The sequence below is a fragment of the Muscardinus avellanarius genome, assembly GCF_963383645.1.
Source record: "Muscardinus avellanarius genome assembly, chromosome: 12".
In the NCBI taxonomy this organism is placed as follows: domain Eukaryota; kingdom Metazoa; phylum Chordata; class Mammalia; order Rodentia; family Gliridae; genus Muscardinus; species Muscardinus avellanarius.
In genome coordinates this window covers 6155005-6177096 of record NC_137798.1, presented here as the reverse complement: position 1 = coordinate 6177096, position 22092 = coordinate 6155005, and the positions used below count along the sequence as shown (strand labels likewise).

The 22092-nt window shown below is 49.1% G+C and overlaps 1 protein-coding gene across 1 annotated transcript in view; it reads right to left on the bottom strand.

Annotated features, from left to right (window-relative positions):
* MYO5C (myosin VC) overlaps nt 1-22092 on the bottom strand; it is a gene marked incomplete at both ends in the record, with an annotated part of 95947 nt that overhangs the window by 52866 nt on the left and 20989 nt on the right. The window contains 8 exons of the mRNA XM_080707006.1: nt 1681-1762; nt 6158-6423; nt 10068-10174; nt 15877-15984; nt 16591-16672; nt 18045-18188; nt 18958-19114; nt 21902-22046. Coding sequence (XP_080563132.1) covers nt 1681-1762; nt 6158-6423; nt 10068-10174; nt 15877-15984; nt 16591-16672; nt 18045-18188; nt 18958-19114; nt 21902-22046 — 1091 coding nt within the window. The remainder of the gene's footprint in view (nt 1-1680; nt 1763-6157; nt 6424-10067; nt 10175-15876; nt 15985-16590; nt 16673-18044; nt 18189-18957; nt 19115-21901; nt 22047-22092) is intronic.

Below are 22092 nucleotides of genomic sequence, written 5' to 3'. Positions count from 1 at the left end.
TTCAATCTCTGGTACCACAAAAAAGGAAATTATTTCCATAAAAATGTATCCAGGTTCAGGGTGGAATCTAAAGAGACAATATAGGTTAGTCAAATGTTTTAACTTTCCATGGGCCTTTTTGAAAACATAGACAAACATAAAAGGAAGAAATCTGCCATTAAAAATAGTTTCATTGCCGGGCGTGGTGGCGCACGCTTGTCATCCCCGCGCTTGGGAGGCGGAGACGGGAGGATCGCGCAGGTTCGAAGCCAGCCGCGCTGGCGTAAGAGACCCTGTTTCCAAATATAAATATAAAATAGTTCTGGGAGTGTAGCCCGGAGGTAGAAGGACTTCCAGGAACCCCAGTACCACCAAAAAGAAAGAGAGAAAGAAAGAAAGAAAGAGAGAGAGAGATAATCCAATAGTTTCTGCATTCAGAGAACACATTTAAGAGGTTAAAATTGTACTTAATACACAGAGCAATAACAAAAATGCCAAAATAGCGCATGTGGTCAAAAGTGTTTAAGTGTCTTATTTATCTTTATAACTCAGCACTCAGCTCAGTATCTGAGTATACATTCACCACTCAACTACATTTTTTAAATAAATGCATTTTTTCCACTAGAAAAAGAGACTGGAATCCACCTCTTGTCTTCATATTTAATATTGTAACTAGGAGGGTACCATCTATAATTTGTGGGGTTTTTTGTGGTACTGGGGGATGGAACCCAGGGGCATTCTACCTCCGAGCTATACCCCCAACCTTATTTTTGATTCTTGATTTTGGAAGAGTTATAAAGGGCCTCACTAAGTAGCTGGGGCTGTCCAGTCTTCAAACTGTGATCCTCCTGTCTCAGTTTCCCAAATGCTGGGATTGTAAACATGCGTCAGCACGCCCAGGTTTGTCTGCGTGTTTGATATTGTAACTAGGAGGAACCCCCCATGACTTGTCTGCGTGCTTGCTGTTGTGACTAGGAGGAACCCCCCATGACTTGTCTGCGTGCTTGCTGTTGTGACTAGGAGGAACCCCCCATGACTTGTCTGCGTGCTTGCTGTTGTGTCTAGGAGGGTACCACCTATGACTGCTCTGGATGAAGAAGTTTATCCCCATATTCCATCAGCCATCTTTGGATAGTACTGGCACACTGAGGTAGAGACAGAGACAGGAGACCTGGCCTCTTCAGGTGACCAGATCTATCTGGAGACATGCATCTAAACAATGGCACTTCTCTGTGATAGGAGCAAGCACTTGAGAAGGTCTTCTAACCTCAGAGAGGTGGGCAGGCAGCAGAGAAGGCCGTCAGAGGAGCTGAAGCTCAAAAGACTATTAGGAGTTCTCTTTGGGGAAAGGATGGAGCAGGTGTGTTGGGCGGGAGAGCAGCAGGTGCAGAGGTGCAGAGGCCCGCAAGAAAGGGAAGCCTCCAGAACACTGGCTGTACAGTTTAGTCTGGCTGCACAGAGGTCTGTATCCAAGAATGACAGATACCATGGAAGCTCACAATTTAGCAGGTGGCTCAGAAACAGGATGGGAGATGGGAAGGTGCAGTTTCAAGGGAAAGCCACGAGGTGGCATAGAAACTCGGCCTGGGGCTCCTTTAGCAGTCAGGAAATTTGAAAAAGGACGAAGTAGGATTAGCCGGGCACCCGATACTCCCGCACACAGCTGGGCACGAGTTCAAAGAAGGCGGAAAAGGCACCTACCAAGTTAAACTGTTGTTGCAGCTTTTCATTAGCGTAATTGATGCAGAATTGTTCAAAGCTGTTCACATCAAAGGTTTCGAAACTGAAATACAGTTTAAACAGAGATAAAATTAAAAACAAAACAAAGATATATACATTACAGGTAAGGTGTGTGTGTGTGTGTGTGTGTGTGTGTGTGTGTGTGTGTGTGTGTGTGTGTGTTGTGCTGGGGTTAAACCCAGGGATATTTTTTTTTTTTTACATATTTCACAGTTTAAAATTTGCTGTGCTTTCTGAAAGTTTTAAATATGCCTCTAGGTTTCCAGGGTTTTTTTTTTTTCTTCCAGTTTATCCTGGAAGTTTATAAATTACCTTTTCCCTCATTGTCTCCTAAAAGGAAACCAATTATGTACAAAATATATCCTCCAAACCCAGCATTAAATGGGCACGCCACTACATGAGCATCGCGCACTGCATAGCACACTGGTACCAGCACCATTATTCTTACTTATTTTTACTTTATAAACAAGGAAGTGGCCAGGCATGGTGGCCCACGCTCGTAATCCCAGAATTCAAGAGGGAGGCTGAGCCAGGAGGATCTGGGTTCGCAGCCAGCCTCAGCTACTTAGTGAGAAACCCTTTGCAACTCAAAATAAATAAAAAATTCTTTATTCTTTATTATTCTTTTTAAATGTTTTATTCCCTTTAGGGCTGGGGGTGTAGCTCAGAGGTAGAATGCCCCTGGGTTCCCTCCCTAGAACCACATAAATAAGTAAATTAATAAACAAATGAATAAACAAACAAACTAGGAAGTGACGCTGGAGATTAAGCAACTTGTCTGAGAAGTTGCAGCAACATCAGAGCTCACTGCCTGGCTTGCAGGGAGGACGCTGCTTGGTTTCCTGTACCCCGCTCCTTGCCCAGGGAGGGGAGACACAGGCAGCACAAATTTCCTGCCCAACGTTGGCTTTCCCAGTTCCTGAGAAAAGCAAAAAAAGGGTGAGGCCACTTCAAACCCTATCAGGTGCAAGACACACAAGGCCCCGCCTGCACTTCCAGGCTGGCAAGAGCTGGCTGTGTGGTTGTCACGGAGTTGCAAACTCCAGAGCCTGGAGCAACCCGCAGCCAGGCAGAAATGAAGGGAGGGGAGGAAGAAATCCTACCATGTGAAATGTTGTATTCACATGTAAACACATAGTCCTCCTGTCTCGGCCTCCCGAATGCTAGGATTACAAGCATGTGCCACCATGCCTGGCCAATACAACATCGTTAACCTGGACACTCGGCATTGGGAGGGAGGAAATGGGGGTGCGGGCACTGAGGACTGTGTGAATTTATGCTATTGTCAATATGATGAGGACAGCCTCAGCTACTTAGTGAGGCCCTTTGCAACTCAGTGAGACCCTGTTTCAAAATAAAGAATGAAAAATAGGGCTGGGGGTGTAGCTCAGAGGTAGAATGCCCCTGAGTTCCCCCCCCCAGCACTGCAAAATAAAAAAATAAAAGAAAGAAAGAAAGAATAAAAATTAGGGGTGGAGGTGCAGCTCAGAGGTTGAATGTCCCTGGGTTCCATCCTCAGTACTGCAAACAATAAAATAAAATAAGAAAAGTAGGCTGAGTGTCACACAACAGTGAGCCCTCGGGGCCACAGGGAACATGACCGTCCCAGGGGCAGCGGCTGCTCAGCTCCTGCCGGCCATGGCCATGGATCAACACCTGATCCCAGCATTCAGGAGGGAGACCGAGCCAGGAGGATCTGGGTTCGCAGCCAGCCTCAGCTACGACTCTTAAGTCAGAAATCTGGACTTTTGAGGTCACTCGTCCCGTCTATGAAACACGGTGTCAGACAAGCAAGACACTGCCCCCCCCCATCACCCAGCTAGGCGCACGCCCCGCAGGAAGGGGCCGCAGCGCTCTTAGTTGTCGCCCCCTCGGCCTAACTGCACCTGATGGAGGATGAAGAGGACCCTCCTCTCACTAGGGTCTGAGGAGGTGAATGGTAAGCGCGCCGCCAGCAGGTGGAGCCAGAGAGGCAATTTGACCCCAGCTCTCCTGCATCCAACCGCTTCCTTTATTTTTTATTACTGGGGACAGAATCCAGTAATAAATTCTACTTTTGAGATACACCCCTAGTCCTTTTTATTTTGAAACAGGGCTTCACTAAGTAGCTGAGGCTGTCCTTGAACCTGCAATCTTCCTGTCTCGGCCTCCCAAGTACAGGGATTACAGGCACGTACCACCATACCTGGCTAGAGACTTCATTTCTTTCCGTGTGTGTGTGTGTGTGTGTGTGTGTGTGTGTGTGTGTGTGTGTGTGTGTGTTACTAGGGACGGAACCCAGGGGCATTCTACCTCCGAGCTTTACCCCCAGCCCTATTTTTATTCTTTATTTTGAAACAGGGTCTCACTGAGTTGCAAGGGCCTAAGTAGTAGCTGAGGCTGTCCATGAACTGTGATCCTCCTGTCTCAGCCTCCCAAATGCTGGGATGACAAGCGTGCACCACCACACTGGCTCTTGTGAATTTATAAATGTGATTGTCTCAGGTTTGTCCACTTTGCTGAAAAATCCAACTTCCTTATGACAGTGGTGGACCTGAGTCCAGCCTGCTTCAACTCACTGTCCCTTGTCTGTCCCCACCCCTTCTCACCTCCAACACCCACACCTGGCTCTCTCTGCAGGTCACCTGACCATCCCCCCAATAAAAACTCAAGTCCCCTGGGGACAGGGATCACGAGTCTATCTTGTTCACCAGTCATCTCCAACACAGTAATTGGCAAATATTTATTTATTGGATGAAAAGATAAAATAATATATTCTTTTTTTTTTTTGCTGTACTCGGATGGAACCCAGGGGTTCCATCTACCTCTGAGCAACACCCCCAGCCCTATTTTTTATTCTTTATTTTGAAACAGGGTCTCACTGAGTTGCAGAGGGCCTCACTAAGTAGCTGGGGCTGGCTGCACACGTGATCCTCCAGTCTCAGCCTCCCAAATGCTGGAATTACAAGCATGTGTCACCACGCCCTGCTTGAAATAATATATTCTTACAGTAAAGAAGCTGCTATTTTTAAAAACAGTTTCAAGACACAGAAAAGAACAGGGAATGACATAAGAGTCACATATTTCTACCATGATAAAAGTAATTTTTTAAAAAATCACTCTTTTTTAAAGCTTCCTTACATTTTTTTACTAGCTACTCAAATTCTTTTTTGGAACAATACAAGGTAAATACTTTGCTGGACTATCCCAGCGAGGTTTTAGTATTTTATAACTATTGACATATACTATTAATTGGGAGCCATAGTTGTTAACTTAGAATCTAAATTAAATAGTAACTCCCTATGACATCATCTCTCATGGAAGAGTGGGGTGAAAGGTCAAGGGCCTGAAGGCACCTGCCACGGGAGCCCAAGAAACAGCAGCCTGGGGCTGATCAGCCCCTCGAGCTGCCGGCACCCAGCAGATCCACCTGGGACTCAGAAACGCAGGACGGCCAGAGAGAAGAACAGACTCCAGGGTGAGATGAGGAGTTAGGTCTTTGGGTTCAGTAAGAGCTGAAGCAAGTGTGATAATTTAGTATCCAAGACTGGCAAAGGCCGGGCGTGGTGGCGCACGCTTGCGATCCCAGGACTTGGGAGGCTGAGACAGGAGGATTGCAGGTTTGAAGCCAGCCTCAGCAGCTTAGGGAGACTCTGTTTCCAAATAAAATATAAAATAGGTCTGGAGGTGCAGCCCAGAGGTAGAAGGCGCAAAGAGGGTTTAGGCCTGTGTAGGAGAAAAGGACAGAATTTAGGTGTATCTGGAGTGTAGGGCAGGAGCCAGGCAGGTGTGACCATCACTTTTTCTGTAAAATGGAAAGAGAGAGCTGTGGGGAACAGAGGGAGTGTTTCCTCCCCAGTGCAGCTGCTGTGAACAGGCATTGAACCTTTCCAAGGCTTGCTTGTTGCATTATTATTATTATTATTATTATTATTATTATTATTATTATTTGCAGTACTGGGGATGGAACCCAGGGGCATTCTACCTCCAAGCTACTCCCCCAGCCCTATTTTTTTATTCTTTATTTTGAAACAGGGTTTCACTCAGTTGCAGAGGGCCTCACTACGTAGCTAAGGCTGGCCACGGACCTGCGATCCTCCTGTCTCGGCCTCCCGAATGCTGGGTTATAAGCTTGCGCCACCACGCCCGGCTTGTTGCCTCTTTAAAATGGGGTTAGTTATCAGGTTGGGGGAGGTTTACGTGAGAGACGTGGGAACCAGTGAGCCTGGGTGTGGCAGGCCCTTGATGTCGGAATTACGAGTTCAACGTTATTTATGCATTCTAAATAAAAGGTGCCGTAGCCAGGAGGCTGTATGAGCGCCTATACACACACAATGGAGAATACTGTCTTTACTAAAACCGTGCAAAATGCAAAACTGAAGGAAATGGCCGGGGGAAAAAATAGCAGGCAACTTGACATCTACATGAGAAAAGACAGGCTCACAGAAGAGAACCTTACCCATAAATGTCCAGAACACCAATAAAAGTGTGTTGCTTGCCCGTAAACTGCAACGCTTGGTTAATTCTGTCCACAATGAAGTCGAAGAGGTGCGCATAGATCTTTTTGGCCAGCGCGTCCCTGGCGTTGAGGGCCTGGGGCCGGGTCATGGGCTTTACCACCGTCTCAGACGTTGTCACGATCCTGCGATTGCACAGCCCCTGGGCGACCCGGCTCCTGTCCAGGCCCAGGAGCTCACAGAATACCCTCAGGTGGCGGTCGTCATCCTTCAAAAGCAAGCACAAACCCTGTGAGCGCCACCGGCCACCAGCTGCAGCCCCAGCCCACAGCCAAGGCCCCTGGCCCTCCCGGGGGTCTGTGCGACAGCTGAGGAGGAGCTGGCAGGAGGAGGTTCAGGCCTGGGGAAGACCAGGAGGGTGCGGTGCCACGGAGCCACAGCGGCCCTGGGCAGGCGCCGCTGTGCGGACTTGGGCTGTGTCCACCTGGCCGCACCAAGCCAAAGCATGTCGTAGCAATAAGGTTCAGAAGCCTCCACCTGCTCGTGTGCAAGTGGACACAGTCTGCCCCTCTCTCCACCCCTGCATCCAGCCCGGACTACCCGGTAGGGTGCGTGTTCACGCTGGCCACCTCACGGGGTCAGGGGTTTGCCCAGGCGGGACAAAGCCCGTGGGGTTCCCTGGACTGAGCCATCTCCTCAGCAGACAGGAGGGTTTGGTGGGAACTTTGCCTGGGTTGGGAAGTGAATCTTACTTCTCTCCCAGGCACCGGCACGAGAGCTGCCCACTCGCAGAATACCCTCCGGTGACCACTGGGCGTGGTGGTGCACGCTTGGAATCCCAGAATTTGGGAGGCTGAGGTAGGAGGATCACGGTTCATGGACAGCCTCAGCTACTACTTAGGCCCTTTGCAACTCAGTGAGACCCTGTTTCAAAATAAAGATTAAAAAATAGGGCTGGGGGTGGAGCTCGGAGGTAGAATGCCCCTGGGTTCACAGTACCACAAAAGACAAAAGAAAAAAAGAACACCCTCCAGTGACTGTGTTTAGGGGCCTACAGATAGGGATGGGAGAGGCTCCAGTTGCCTTTAGCCGTGTGGGCTGCAAGGTCTTGGTCGCGCCTTTTGGCCAGGGGTGTGATAACTGGATACCATTGTCCGTTACAGCAGGGGACTTCCAAGGCAGGTGCCAGCTCAGGCAACTGGGAAAATCACGTGACTGTGTTTTTTGTTTTTTGTGGGGTTTTTTGGTACGAAGAATTGAACCCAGGGCATTCCACCTCTGAGTTGAACCTCCAGCCCTATTTTTTTTTTTTTATTCTTTATTTTGAAACAGGGTCTCACTAAGTTGCAGAGGGCCTTACTAAGTAGCTGAAGCTGGCCGAGAACCTGCGATCCTCCGGTCTCAGCCTCCCAAATGCTGGGATTACAAGTGTGCGCCACCACGCCTGGCTTACTTTTTTATATTATTTTTATTGGTACACTGTAGCCCACCACGCCGGCTTGAGAGAGCAGATTTCTGTTGTTTACGTCACCCGGTATGTATGATTAAGGCAGCTGAGTTGACTAGGCCAGACGGTGTTAATACAGAGCTTTAAAGGTATGGTGATTTGCATTTCACAGAAATGTTTGTTTGTTACTACATTTCTGCCGCCCCTTTTTCTTTTTGTGGTACTGAGGATTAAGCCAGGGCCATTCCACCTCTGAGCCACACCTCCGCCCTATTTATTTCTTTTTTTAAATTTTGACACAGGTCTTGCTAATTGTTGTGGAGGGACTAAGTAAGTAGCCTAGGCTGGCTGCAAACCTGCGATCCTCCTGCCTCAGCCTCCCAAGAACTGGGATTACAGGCGTGTGTCACAATATCCAGCTTGTTTTCTTTCCCTTCCTTCCTTTCTTTCTTTCTTTCTTCTTTCTTCTTTCTTTCTTTCTTTCTTTCTTTCTTTCTTTCTTTCTTTCTTTCTTTCTTTACTTTCTTCTTATTTTCCGACACTGGGAATGGAACCCAAGGGCATTCTACCTCCAAGCTACACCCTCAGCCCTATTTTTTATTTTTTATTTTGTTTTATTTTATTCTTGGTGGTACTGGGGTTCCTGGAAGCCCTTCTACATCTGGCTACACTCCCAGACCTATTTTTATACTTTTTTATGTGGAAACAGGGTCTCTTAAGCCAGCGCGGCTGGCTTCAAACCTGCGCGATCTTCCTGTCTCTGCCTCCCAAGTGCAGGGATCACAAGCGTGCGACACCACGCCCGGCTTTATTCTTTATTTTATTTTATTTTATTTTTGGTGGTACTGGGGTTCCTGGAAGCCCCTCTACCTCTGGGCTACACTCCCAGACCTATTTTTATATTTTTATTTAGAAACAGGGTCTCCTAAGCCAGCGCGCGCGGCTGGCTTCGAACCTGCGCGATCCTCCTGTCTCTGCCTCCCAAGCGCGGGGATTACAAGGGTGCGCCACCACGCCCGGCTTTTATTCTTTATTTTAAACACGGTCTCACTGAGTTGCGGAGGGCCTCACTCAGTAGCTGAGGCTGTCCGTGAACCGCGATCCTCCTGTCTCAGCCTCCCAGATACTGGGATGACAAGTGTGTGCCACCACGCCCGGCTTGTTTCCTTTTTTTATATGGATATTGGTGAGACTAATCTAACACAGGCATCCCTCAGCATCGCTGCGCTTATTTGTTGCAGAAGAGACACAAGCTACATTACTCTTGTGTCTAGTCAATAGAAAAATCTATCACAACCACCTTGTCCTCCACTAAGACGTCTGACTACAGTGCATCAATAAAAAGAAAGCGCCGGGCGTGGTGCGCACGCTTGGAATCCCCGCATTTGGGAAGCAGAGACAGGAGGATCACGCTGGTTTGAAGCCAGCCACGCTGGCTTAAGAGACCCTGTTTCCAAATTTAAAAATATATATAAAAAAAACCAGGTCTGGGAGTGTAGCCCAGAGGTAGAAGGGCTTCTAGGAACCCCAGCACCACTAAAAAAAAAAATAAATTAATAATAATAATAATAATAATAATAATAGTAGTAGTAGTAGTAGTAAAAAGAAAGAGAAAAAGGAAGAAGGGAAGGAAGGAAGGAAGGAATATGTATCATGAAATTGGCATGGGAATATAATCCCCAAGGGGAAGCTGGCGCTGCTGAGGTTGGATTCGGAGCAGGTGTCAGGAGGAGACGGTGTCCCTTTTGCTGAAAACTACTAAGTGTCGTAGGTCAGCACGTAGTCTGCAACACACGCTTTCCTTTCCGTTCTCCTCCATCACCCTTCACCCTCACCCCTCTCTGGAGACGCTGACTCTCCAGCTCTTTCTCAGGCGACCTCTTCTACCCCCGGGTCTTCACACCCGCTGGTCCCTCTACTTGGTCAGTCCTCCCCCAGGTCCGGCATGATTTACACCCTTATCTACACTGGGCGTGTGCCCACTGCCGCCTCATCAGAAAGACGTTCCCAGCCTGCCCTGCACAGCAGGCGCCATCTCTCTGCACCCCAACTCTGCTATATTTCCCTTTGTAGCAGATACCCCCAGCCCCCCCAAAAATTGTGCTTGTTTACTGTGTCTCCTGCCTGCCTCCTCAGATCACAAACTCTATGGCAGGCTTCTTGTTTGGTTCAAAGCTTGCTTGTTCCAGCCCCTGGAACCCAGTCGGCATTCCATAAATATATGTTGGGAAAAAAGAAAACCATAAAACCAAACAGAAACAACAGAGAGCCCCTCCCCCTGCCTCGTTACCAGGGAAGGAAGCTTTACTCTTTGAAGGAAACTCAGGAATCCTCTCTTCCTTGTTCCTGTTAAACCAGTCTGCCCAGCCGCTCCAGCCGGGCCTGGTGCTAGGATACCAAGGAAGGCCAACCGAGCTGGGGCTGCCGACCCCGGGCCCAGGCAGGGATGCTCCGGGGAGCCTTACGCTAACTGAGGACCTCTCGCTGCCCACTGCGGCGATCTGCACGTTGCCCAGGTGCAGGATGGCGGCCAGGATCCCAAACACATCCATCTGAAAAGCCTCCTGGAAACCTGCAAACAAACATCGCCCCGAGTTAGGAACGCTGCATTTTTTTTCTTCCTCATAAGATTCTTTCGAGATACTCTGGTACCGCTGGTGCCAAGAGGCATCACGCACAGCCCGCTGGGTTCCCCTCTGCTGTAGCTGCCGGGGAGTTCAACACAGGACGAATATCCGGGGAGCCTTTTTATGTCAGGTTCCTAGGGAACTCAGCTTCCGCTTACTTTCTACGCTTTGTGTGTGTGTGGTGGTGGGGGGGGAGGTACAGGGAACGGAAGCCAGGGGCATTCTACCTCTAAGCCACACCCCCAGCCCTATTTTTTACTATTTATTTATTTGCAGTACTGGGGATGGAACCCAGGGGCATTTTACCTCCAAGCTACACCCTCAGCCCTATTTTTTATTCTTTTGAAATAGGGTCTCACTGAGTTGCACAGGGCTTCACTAAGTAGCCAAAGATGGACACGAACCACAATCCTTCTGTGTCAGCCTCCCAAATTCTGGGATTGCAAGTGTGCACCCCCATGCTCCGCTTTCACTATGCTTTATTTTGAAGGTTTTTCTTTTCTCCTTTTTTGAAGGTTTTTCTTTTCTCCTTTTGACCAAGAATCCCCAGAACCCCTCAGGGATTGCGTTTGCCCCTCTGGACCCTCTGCTCTCAGCCCAGGGAGACTGATCTTATGGATCCAGGTAACAGGCTCTCACGTCTCCTGGCTGGGGTTTGAATAATGAAGCCTGGAAGACGATCAGAAGGGCAGAAGCAAGGAGAAGTCTGAGCAGGTCTTTCGAGCCAGGCATGGTGGCAACCTGTAATCCCAGTACTCGGGAGGCTGAAACAGGAGGATCGCAGGTTCGAGGCCAGCCTTGGCAAGTTAAGCAAAAGCCTCAGCAACTTAGAGAGATGCTGTTTCAAGAAGAAGAGGGAGAAGGAGGAGGAGGAGGAGGAGGAGGAGGACGACGACGAGGAGGAGGAGGACGAGGAAGAGGAAGAGATGAAGAAAGGTCTGGGGTTGTAGCTCAGTGGTAGAATGTCCCTGGGTTCAATTCCCAGTACTGGAAACAAAAAACAGAGGTCTCCCTGGCTTCCCTGCAAGTCCCCCCTGCCTGGCTGTGTGGCCCAGTGACAGGCCCCTACACGAGGCCTGGCGCTGACTTCTCCTGTGTTCCTTTAGGCCCCAGGACACCTCTGGGTCTGAACCGGAGGGAGCAGAGAGCAGACCTGCCGCTGTCCAGGGCCCCAGACTCCGTTCTGTGTGTTGGTCCCTCCTTCCCGAGCCCTCTGATGACCTTGCTGCTGTAGGTGGAATTTCAGTTATGAATATATAACATATTCAGTCATCATGCCAGGATCAGCACATTTCCTGGAGCTGAAAATAAACTAAGCCAGCTGCTAGGAGGATTGGCACCTGGCCTGGAAATCACCAGGGAGGAGCTGCCAGCCCTGAGCAGGGCTTTGCTGGGGCAGGGCCTCGCTGTGGTGAGTTCCAGTCTTGGAGAGACCCGAGGCCTGCCTGTGCTGCTATCCGGGTCCCCTGAACCCACTAGAGTGCAAACTGAATAGAGGCCGGGTCCTCCCCCGGCTCCCTCCAGGGAAACGTGAGGCTGAATGCTGGGGAAAAGCTGTCACCACCCACACTTCTCCCCCCCCGGAGGGAGCCTGAAAAATCTCACCAGCAGGGTGAGATGCTTACATAATCTCCAAAGCTACTGAGTCTTCTCTACCTCCAAGATTAAATATAACCAGAGTTTTGAAAGATTCTAAAATAAATATGGAAGACAGCTCCAGTTCTAGTCTTTGCCGTCCTCTGACTGGCGTGAACTCCCCATGTGAAGGACAGGCGTGTCGGCAAACGCCCGGGTCATCGCCAAATAACAAGCAAGGAGCAAAGAGAAGCAACAAAAAAAGGCGGAGGCTGGAGACCTTCTGGCACAGGCACCTGCCAGCTCCCCGGACCTGTAACCGAAGCGACTCTGCGCCTTTGGGGAAGTGTAAAGCTGGGCGTGGTGGCGCACGCTTGTAATCCCAGCCTTTGGGAGGCTGAGACCGGAGGATCATGGGTCGCAGACAGCCTCAGCTACTTAGTGAGGCCCCCTGCAACTCAGTGAGACCCTGTTTCAAAATAAAGAATAAAAATAAGGCTGGGGGTATAGCCCAGAGATCAAATGAGATGCCCCTGGGTTCCATTCCCAGTGCAAAAAAAAAAAAGAGTGTAATAACTCAGAAGCGAAATGTGAGGGTAGACATCGGACCACCCCGCGCCATCTCCCCCTAAACCCCGTGCTCACAACAACCACACAAGGGACCCCAGGACCTCAGGCTCCCACGTTACAAGGGGCGGAAGCCAGGGCACGGGAAGGTCAGGGACTGGCCCAAGGTCACACTCAGAATGTCTTCTCCAAGCAGGTTGATGCCAGTGCCCTTTGCAGAACGTGCGGAGGCCCGCAGAGGTGGGGCTCCTGGTGCGTCTGAGCAGACCCCGAGGCTCACTAGCCGGGCAGGCAGGGCAGGGGATCTGGGTGTGTGGCCGTGGCCCTGCTGCTGGGCGGCCCATTTCTCTACAGTGTCTCCATAACAAACAGCACCCAGGGAAGAACAGCACGTTCCACGGAAGATGACGCGCTTGCGTGTGCTATGTGACTGCACGCGATTCAAGCCAGCCAGTCTGCCCTGGAGACGCTCTAAGAAACAAGCGAGAGGCAAGCCAAAGGGCGCAGAGAGAGGGAGGAGCAAGCTGAGGAAGTGTGCGCTCTGGGAGCGGCGAGCGCGCTGGCTGGGGCTACCCCCATGCTTAGTACAACCGAGGAACTGATTTTCAGTTTTTTCCCATATTGTTTAAAATCGGCTGTGAACAGTCACCGTGGCTGCCGTGCTGGACGGCACAGCTTAGCGATCATGAACTCAATACGTGGTCCGAGGCCGCCAGTAGTGGGAGTTCTCTGCAGATGGCGATCCCAAAGTGACAGGGAGGTCCTCTGAAGCCCTGAGGCGTCTCCTTTGCCTGGCGTGGGGTCATCAGGGACTTCCAGGCCAAGACATGCGGAGACGTAGGTGAGATGGCTCTGTGACCTCCACAGACCTCTTCTTATACTGCAAGAAAACTCTAAGGAACGCGTCAGCCACGCGCATTCACCACCGCGGACCAGGTCAGCCAGCGTTTTCTTCTGAGGCTTCGCAGACTGTGGTTCATCAACACAGCCACGGGTGGTGCTCAGACAAAAGGAGCGGGGTGTGTTTGAATAAAAGTAAACGTGGTGTTGGCGGTACACACCTATAATCTCAGCACTTGGAAGGCTGAGACAGGAGGATTGCAGGTTCGAGGCTAGCTTCAGAAAAAGAGCAAATATCCGCTTCAAAATAAAAAGATAAAGCTGAGCGAGGTGGTGCACGCTTGTGATCCCAGCATTCAGGAGGCTGGGACAAGAGGATCATGGTTCTCAGCCAGCCTCAGCTACTTAGCAAGGCTCTCTGCAACTCAGGGAGACCCTGTTTCAAACTATTGAATAAAAAATAGGGCTGGGGGTGTAGCTCGTAGGTAGAATGCCCTGGGTTCCATCCCTAGTACTGCAAAATAAAAAATAAGCTGGGCATAGTGGCAAATGCTTGTAATCCCAGCATTTGGGAAGCTCAGACAGGGGGATTGTGGTTTGTAGCCAGCCTCAGCTACTTAGTGAGGCCCTTTGCAACTCAGTGAGACCCTATTTCAAAATAAAGAATTAAAAATAGGGCTGGGAGCGTAGCTTGGAGGTAGAATGTCCCTGGATTCCATCCCTTAGTACCAAAAAAAAAAAAAGTAAAAAGTAAAAATAAAAAATAAAATAGGGCTGGGGTGTAGTTTGGAGGTAGGATGTGCCTGGGTTTTATCCCCTGTACCAAAAAATAAATAACTAAATAAAATGAAATGAAATAAAAAATAAAATAGGGGTGGGGGCATAGCTCGGGGGTAGGATGCCCCTGAGTTTCATCCCCAGTACTGCAAAATAAATAAGTAAATAAATAATAAAATAGGGCTGGGGTATAGCTCGGAGGTGGGATGCCCCTGGATTCAATCCCCAGTATCACATATACACACAAAAATAAAACAACCATGTTAAACTTATAAAACTGGCCAGTATGCTGCCCTGGGCCTTGGGGCATATTTTACTAATGGCTTTCATTAAATGTATACTAATCTCTCCCGCCTGCCATGGTTCATAAACCATTTTTAGACATGGCTCTTACTCCTCACAACATCTCTGACAGTCCTGCGGTCCTCTAATAGTCCAACAGCCGCGCACCAGCCCCCAGTGCACACCGCACGGTGCGGTTCCCCGAGAGTCTGGCCCCGTGACTCGCTTTTGACCTTCTAAATGGACCCCGCGTGGTGCTGCCGTGTTGGCTTTTGAGGCTGGTTCCTCTGGAGCCTCACAGAGTCCACTGAACTTCTTACAAATGGCTCTGGAGGAAGCTGGTCTCAGTGGAAGACGCCTGTCCCAGCATGCGGTGAGGTCCAGTGGCAAGGTCACTGGGGAGAGACGCCCATGCAGCCCGCAGGTCTACGTGCCGGCTCACAGGAGGAGTCACAGATGCCACCATCATGAGATGGTCCCTAAGCACCGCGGGCCCCGCGGAGCCCGGCCACCACGGAAGAGCACAGGAACTGTCGTAGTAAGCCCCAGAAATGTGCAGAACAGCCACAGGTAATAGGGGCAACTAAATATTTCATTCCTTCTCCTTGCAGATGGGAAAATCGATGCCCAGGGGTAATAACTGACCTGTGTGGGCGTGAAAAAGTTGGACCAAATCCATGATATCAAATAATCCGGGACTGAACTGTGAGGTGCACACAGGCAACGGGAGGAGGGAGAAATCATCAGCTGCCATCTTTATTTATTTACTTATTTATTTTGCAGTACTGAGGATGAAACCCAGGGGCATTCTACCTTTGAGCTACACCTCCGCCCTGTTTTTTTATTCTTTATGCCTTAGTTTTCCTGTTGTAAAATGGGAGAAACGCCGGCGCTTATCCTTGGGGTTGTTAGAATGAGCTTAAGCAGGTGACAAGGTGCTTAAGGCAGCACCTAACACCGCAGCGAGCGCCAGTTGAGTGCCACGGGTTTATTATCCTCATGAAGATGCCTAAAAGGATCTGTGGGGCTCAACCATACTCTTCTGGACTGAAGCTTCTGGACTGAAGCTTCACCGATTTTCGTTGTAGTCAGCTCAGAAGAGCGAAGGAGAAACCAAAGGGTTTACAACGTGTGTCTTTAGCAGCAAGCCAGAGCATGAGAGGAGAGGAGGCGATTTCCAGCTCTTCTCCCGGAAAAGCAGTCTTGACCTCTTAGTCTCCAAATATGCTCTGAGAGGCTCATCCTAAACTTAGACTTTGCTAGGGGTCTTTAGAGCCCATGCATGCTGGAACCTCTAGTTTTTCTCCTCTCTCTCTCCTCTCCCTCTTTAAAAAAAAATTTTTTTATTGTGGTACTGAGGATGGAACCCAGGGGCATTCTACCTCTGAACACCCCCAGCCCTATTTTTTATTCTTTATTTTGAAACCAGGTCCCACTGAGTTGCAAAGGGCCTCACTAAGTAGCTGAGGCTGGCCACACACCTGCGATCCTCCTGTCTCAGCCTCCCAAGTACTGGGCTCACGAGTGTGCCCCGCCACGCCCGGCTCTCGCTCTCTCTTCTCTTTCTGAGAAAGCAGCCAGCCCCTGGTAGGATATTTTCACTTACCCAAGAGTGTGAAGGTCTTCCGAGTCTCCACCATGTCCGCCCTGTCATCCACACCCTCGATGACGGTGTTGCCTCCCATTCTTGTGTAGTTGAATTCTTCTGCGCTCCCTGAAACAAAAGAAGGTTAGTGGCCCCCATAACCCAGAAATGGAGGCGCACCGGGAAAGTCACGCTCAGTGAGCGGTGCCCAGCACTCTACATACGCCCCGTTACTCCCTTAGAATCTACTCTGCAGCCCCAGGAGCCGAGGCCCAGGAAAGCAAAGGACTCTCAAGGCCTCGTGGCTCAGGGTGGGGCGAGAGCCGAAACGTGAGCCTGACTCCGAAGCTCCTGTTTTATGTTCCTGCAGCTAATATTTTCATTGCGCTTCATTGATATTTACTGAATGTACCAAAAATTGCCTGCATTTAAGAGGTACAACTTGATGGATTCTGAAATATGTATAACCTTATCAAAAAATCATACCGTCAAGGTAATGATCTCATGTACACCTAATATTTAAATAGTAGCGAACCATCCCAGTACTCAGGAGGCTGAGACAGGAAATCTCAGGTTTGAGGCCAGCCTCAGTAACTTAGCGAGACCCTGTTTCTAAATAAAAAATAAAATTAGAATGCCCTGGGTTCTGTCTTCAGTACCAAGAAGAAAGAAAGAAAAAAGTAAGAACTTAATCCTCTCTAGCGACCGCTCCACACACCGTCCGTCATCACATACCCAGCTTCAGATGTTTAAATTCAGCCTGCTGAGCACACGCGCAGAGCTGATAGAAGATGTGGTAGTTTCGTTCATTTTCCGACTGTAAAATAAAGAAAAGGTCCTAAAAACACCAGGTTTTTATCGAGGGTCTCCTCCGGATGGACAGCTCTGCTCCTGAAGGCCCTCCTGTGCCCACCCAGCTCACGGCGGCCAGAGACCGGCTTCAGATAGTGACCCTGGAGGGAGCTGCGTGAAAACATTCCATGACATCGCAGTGATGTAACTCATTCCACCTGCGACTTTTGAAAAACTCCCCCGACACAGAACTAAGCTTCCACCGCTGTTCTCCTGGGTCGAGGCCACGAGAGATTTCTCCGTTTTACCTGCAGGAAAGCCTCTCTTCTGGTCCACCTCCTCCTCGTTACAGCTAATCCCACCCCTTCCAGATAAGAAACCCAGGCTAACAGCTGGACATACATCAGTTGCTGGGGTTTTTGTTTTGTTTTAGTTTAGGTTTGTTTGTGTGTGTGTGTGTGTGTGTGTGTGTGTGTGTGTGTGTGTGTGTTATTGGGGATGGGACCCAGGGGCATTCTACCTCTGAGCTACACCCCCAGCCCTATTTTTTTTTTTTTTTTTTTTTTGGTGGTACTGGGGTTCCTGGAAGCCCTCCTTCCTCCGGGCTACACTCCCAGACCTATTTTATATTTTTGAAACAGGGTCTCTTACGCCAGCACGGCTGGCTTCGAACCTGCGCGATCCTCCTGTCTCCGCCTCCCAAGCGCGGGGATTACAAGCGTGCGCCACCACGCCCGCTTATTCTTTATTTTTAAACAAGATCTCACTGAGTTGCAGAGGGCCTCACTAAGTAGCTGAGGCTGTCCATGAACCACAATCCTCCCCAACTCAGCCTCCCAAATTCTGGGATTACAAGCGTGCGCCACCATGCCCAACAGTGTGTTTTAGGAAGATAGACTTTATTATTTATTTATTTATTTATTTATTTATTTATTTATTTTCAGTACTGGGGATGGAACCCAGGGGCATTCTACCTCCGAGCTATACCCCCCAGCCCGATTTTTTATTCTTTATTTTGAAACAGGGTCTGGCTGAGTTGCAAAGGGCCTCACTAAGTAGCTGAGGCTGGCCGTTAACCACCATCCTCCTGTCTCAGCCTCCCGAATCCTGGGATTACAAGCGTGTGCCACCCCGCCTAGCTCCAGACTTCATTTTTAAACCATAAGGTTTTTTCAGTGGTTGTTCTTTTTTTTTTTTTTTTTCAAATTAAAAAGTGGCGATTTTTGTTTTTTTAATAAGTAGGAAGGAAAGAAAAGAAAAAATCCAAACTGCAAATGAAAGATGAGAAAACTCGATTCCCCAAGTCAAGAAACAACATGGGTTGTCTGACGAGTGTAGATGAGCAAACAATATTTTAGAAGTCGGGAAAAGGGGGAAACATGATACTTTGTTCTTACCTGAAAGACAACTCTGGATTTCTCCAGGAGGTAAGTCCTCATGTTGGCGCCTATAATCTGGTTCCTCTCGTCGAAGCTGATTTCCGTGTATTTCCCAAACCGGCTGCTGTTGTCATTGCGGGTGGTCTTGGCGTTTCCCACGGCCTAGAAAATATACACATTTCCTTGGATGGAACTGGAGGACATTATGCTAAGTGAGATTAGTCAGTCACAAAAAATAAGAAATCAGATGCTTTCCCTAATATGTGAGAGTTAGGGAGAAAAGAGGAGCAAACAAGATAACCTAAAGGAAGAGAAAGGAGGGGGAAGAGAAAAATCTCTAAAGCACACAATGTACTTAAACATATCGAAGTCAATCACTAAGCCAAGCAAGGAAGGGAGGGACGGGGAGGGAATGGGGTGGTATTTGGGTAGGGGTTAAATCAGCGATGAGTACATGTTTATACACACAAGTTTTTTACCCCAATAAGTTGTATGAATATAATGCACCAATAAAAAAAAACAAATTTAAAAAAAAAATATATATATACACATTTCTTGAAACGACGACAGTAAAGGATTTTGGCCTCCGAATTCCTGGAGAACTATTTAGTAACATCCAATATTGTACACTGGGAGCCGGGCGTGGTGGCGCACGCTTGTCATCCCAGCATTCGGGAGGCCGAGACAAGTTCGAGGCCAGCCTCGGCTACTTAGTGAGGCCCTTTGCAACTCAGTGAGACCCTGTTCCAAAATAAAGAATAAAAAATAGGGCTGGGGGTGTAGCTCAGAGGTAGAGTGCCCCAGGTTCCATCCCAGTACCGCAAAATAAAATAAAATAAAATAAAATAAAAGGCAGGAAGGACGACACACACGGGCCAGCCCACACCCCACCCCTGCCCTCAGCCTGCCCAGCCCTCCTGCGCCGGCTCACCTCGGTGATGGGGTTGCACGCCAAGACCTTGTCCTCCACGTGAGCGCTGCTGCTCGACTTGCTGACGGTGGCAAAGTACCTCATGGCATAGCGCGCCGACACGGTCTTCCCCGCTCCCGACTCCCCACTCACGATGATTGACTGGTTCCTATTATTTCTAGAGTGAATTAATGAGAGGGTTTCAAAGTGTGAACTTCTTTCCATTAAAAAGACAATATTTAAGCCAGGCGTGGTGGCGCACGCTTGTAATCCCAGCATTTGGGAGGCTGAGACAGGAGGATCACATAGGTTTGAAGCCAGTCATGTTGGCTTAAGAGACCCTGTTTCCAAATTTTAAAAAAGTATAAAAATAATTCTGGGAGTGTAGCCCAGAGGTAGAAGGGTTTCCAGGAACCCCAGTACCACCAAAACAAACAAACAAACAAATAAACAAAGAAAGAAAGAATAAAGAATAAAAAAATCGGTCTAGAGGTGTAGCTTGGAGGTAGAATGTCCCTGGGTTCTATCCCCAGTATTGCAAACAAACAAATAAACAAACAAGACAATATTGTTGAGAAAAGCCTGGGCAACACAGAAAGACCAGGTCTCTTAAAAAATAGTAACAAAAAGGGAGGAGGAAAATATATACTCAAGAAAAATGCAGACAAACAAAAGGGAAACCTTATTTCATCACTTGGAACATTTCAGTGGATTTCCTTGTAGTTTTTCTGAAGAACAAACAAGTTGTTTCCCGCTATGCGCCCCCTTGTCAAGGGTCCCCAAGAGCCATCCCAGGATGGATGGTCCACTAGGGGACTCAGCATTACACTCCTATTTGCGTTTAAGTCATCCTTCTTACAGAGTCTTAAAGAATTCAGAGAGAAAGGAACAGAGAGAAAAGGCACGCAGAGGTCCAGAGCAGAGCAGGTGTGAATTCCTGAGGGTCCTCTCCCACCAAGAGCGCCTGCAGCAGGGAAACACCGGCAGGGGAGCCCCCAGCCCCCTGCCTACATAAATATTTATGTAGTTTACAGATTTGGAATGGCTGGCGCATGCCAAATCCCAGACTCCGAAGCCAAAGCGGTCGGGTCGGTCACGTTGTTTATACAGTTTGCATTTCGGTGCAGTGACCCACTTCATTAGGGCATCGTGGGAACCGTCCTGAAGCCAGAGCCTCCCCACGGCCGGCACCGCACACGGCAGCCCCGGGCCGGCCTGCTCCTTCCTGCACGTTACTTTGACAGTCACAAAGACGCTATTTTGAGAGCAATTATGCAGAATCTAGTTGGGAACGTGTGTGCCCTGTGAGCCAATATGCTCTGTTATGTAATCTAGAGTTTCTACAAAAGGCATTAAACTTCCCATGCCAAGAAACTCCCTAATGTACATGATGGGCGTCCACAAACGTGTCAAAGTCCATCACTAAGCCAAACATGAGCAGGAGGGAGGGGGAGGAAGTGGGGCGGAATTGGGGGAGGGCTGAGTGAGGGATGCGAGTGTGCCTCCACCATCTTGTACCCCATGAAGATGTATGACTACAACACACCAATTAAAAATATTTTTTTAAAAATGACAATGGTAAAGCCGGGCCTGGTGACGCACGCTTGTAATCCCAGCACTTGGGAGGCTGAGACAGGAGGATCACCATTCAAAGTAGCCTCGGCTACTTAGTGAGGTCCTTGGCAATTTAGTGAGACCCTGTTTCAAAATAAAAAATAGGGCTGGGGGTGTAGCTTGGAGGAAGAATGCCCCTGGGTTCCATCCCCAGTGCCACCAAAAAAAAAAAAAAAAATCCCAATAGTATAATGATGGCATTCTGTGGATTTAGCACCACTGACATGCCAGGCGCTAGGTGAACACATTATACACATTCTCAACTAAGACTCACAAGAATCCTGGGATAAATATTTATGTAGCGTACAGAAGGATTAAACCCGCGCTTGCCTGCCATTAGATTCTGCCTCCTAGAAGGGGCAAGCTGCCTCTAAGCATCTCACAGCAGAGATGCAGTCTTTCTCCAAGAAACTGCAGGAGAAACTGACAAGTCGGGTCCCTCCCCCTTCCCGCAGGGGCGGAACCCTAGAAAAGGAGGAGGAGGAGACTCTGCTGGGCGATATAGCAGGTGATGGAGGCCCGCAATGTCCTGAGGGGCAGCGTTCCCACGAATAGTCCCACCCCCAAGACTCTGCCTTAAAAGAGAGGCGTTTTCCCTCCAGCCTGGGAGGGGTGCGCAGGTCTCCAGGAGGTCCAATCCCGGAGAGGGCCACGTAAAACCTGTTAACCGCGCTCCTGGTCTCTCATCTCCTTACCGCACGCACCTAACAGAAACCTCTATTCCCAGGCCGGAGGGGCTGACTTCTGATGACCTTGAAGAAAGAAGCCCAGAAAGGTCAGTCCTATTCCACCAGCCACCTCTCTGGCCAGACAGTGTTTTTTCTTTTTTTTTTAACGGTAATGGGGATGGAACCCAGGGGCATTCTACCTCTGAACTACACCCCAGCCCTATTTTTTACTCTTTATTTTGAAACAGGGTCTCACTGAGTTGCAAAGGGCCTCACTAAGTAGCTGAGGCTGTCCATGAACTGCAATCCTCCTGTCTCAGCCTCCCAAATGCTGGGATTACAAGCATGAGCCACCATGCCTGGCTCCCAAGCAGTCTTTTTTTTTTTTTTAATATTTATCTATTTATGGCGCTGGGGATGGAACCCAAGGGCCTTGTACCTCAGAGCTACACCCAGCCCTACTTTTTATTCTTTATTTTGAAAAAGGGTCTCACTGAGTTGCAAAGGGCCTCACTAAGTAGCTGAGGCTGTCCACGAACTGTGATCCTCCAGTCTCAGCCTCTTGAACGCTGGGATTACAAGTGTGTGCCACCGCACCCGGGTCCCAGACAGTCTTTTTAATGAGCCTAGAGATACCCCTGCCCTGCAAGGAGGTGTGGGGCACACTGGAGAAAGGGACGCACCTGGCCATCTGCTTGTAGGCCTCTTCTGCCACAGCGAATATATGCGGGTCCATATCGCCCATGTTCTGCCCGCTGTAGGCATGGATGATGGCGTCGCCATAGATTGGCAGCTGCTTGTAAGGATTCATGGCCACAAGGATGATTCCTGAGGAAGCAGGTGGGACACAGTGACTGAGTTCGTACTGATGCCC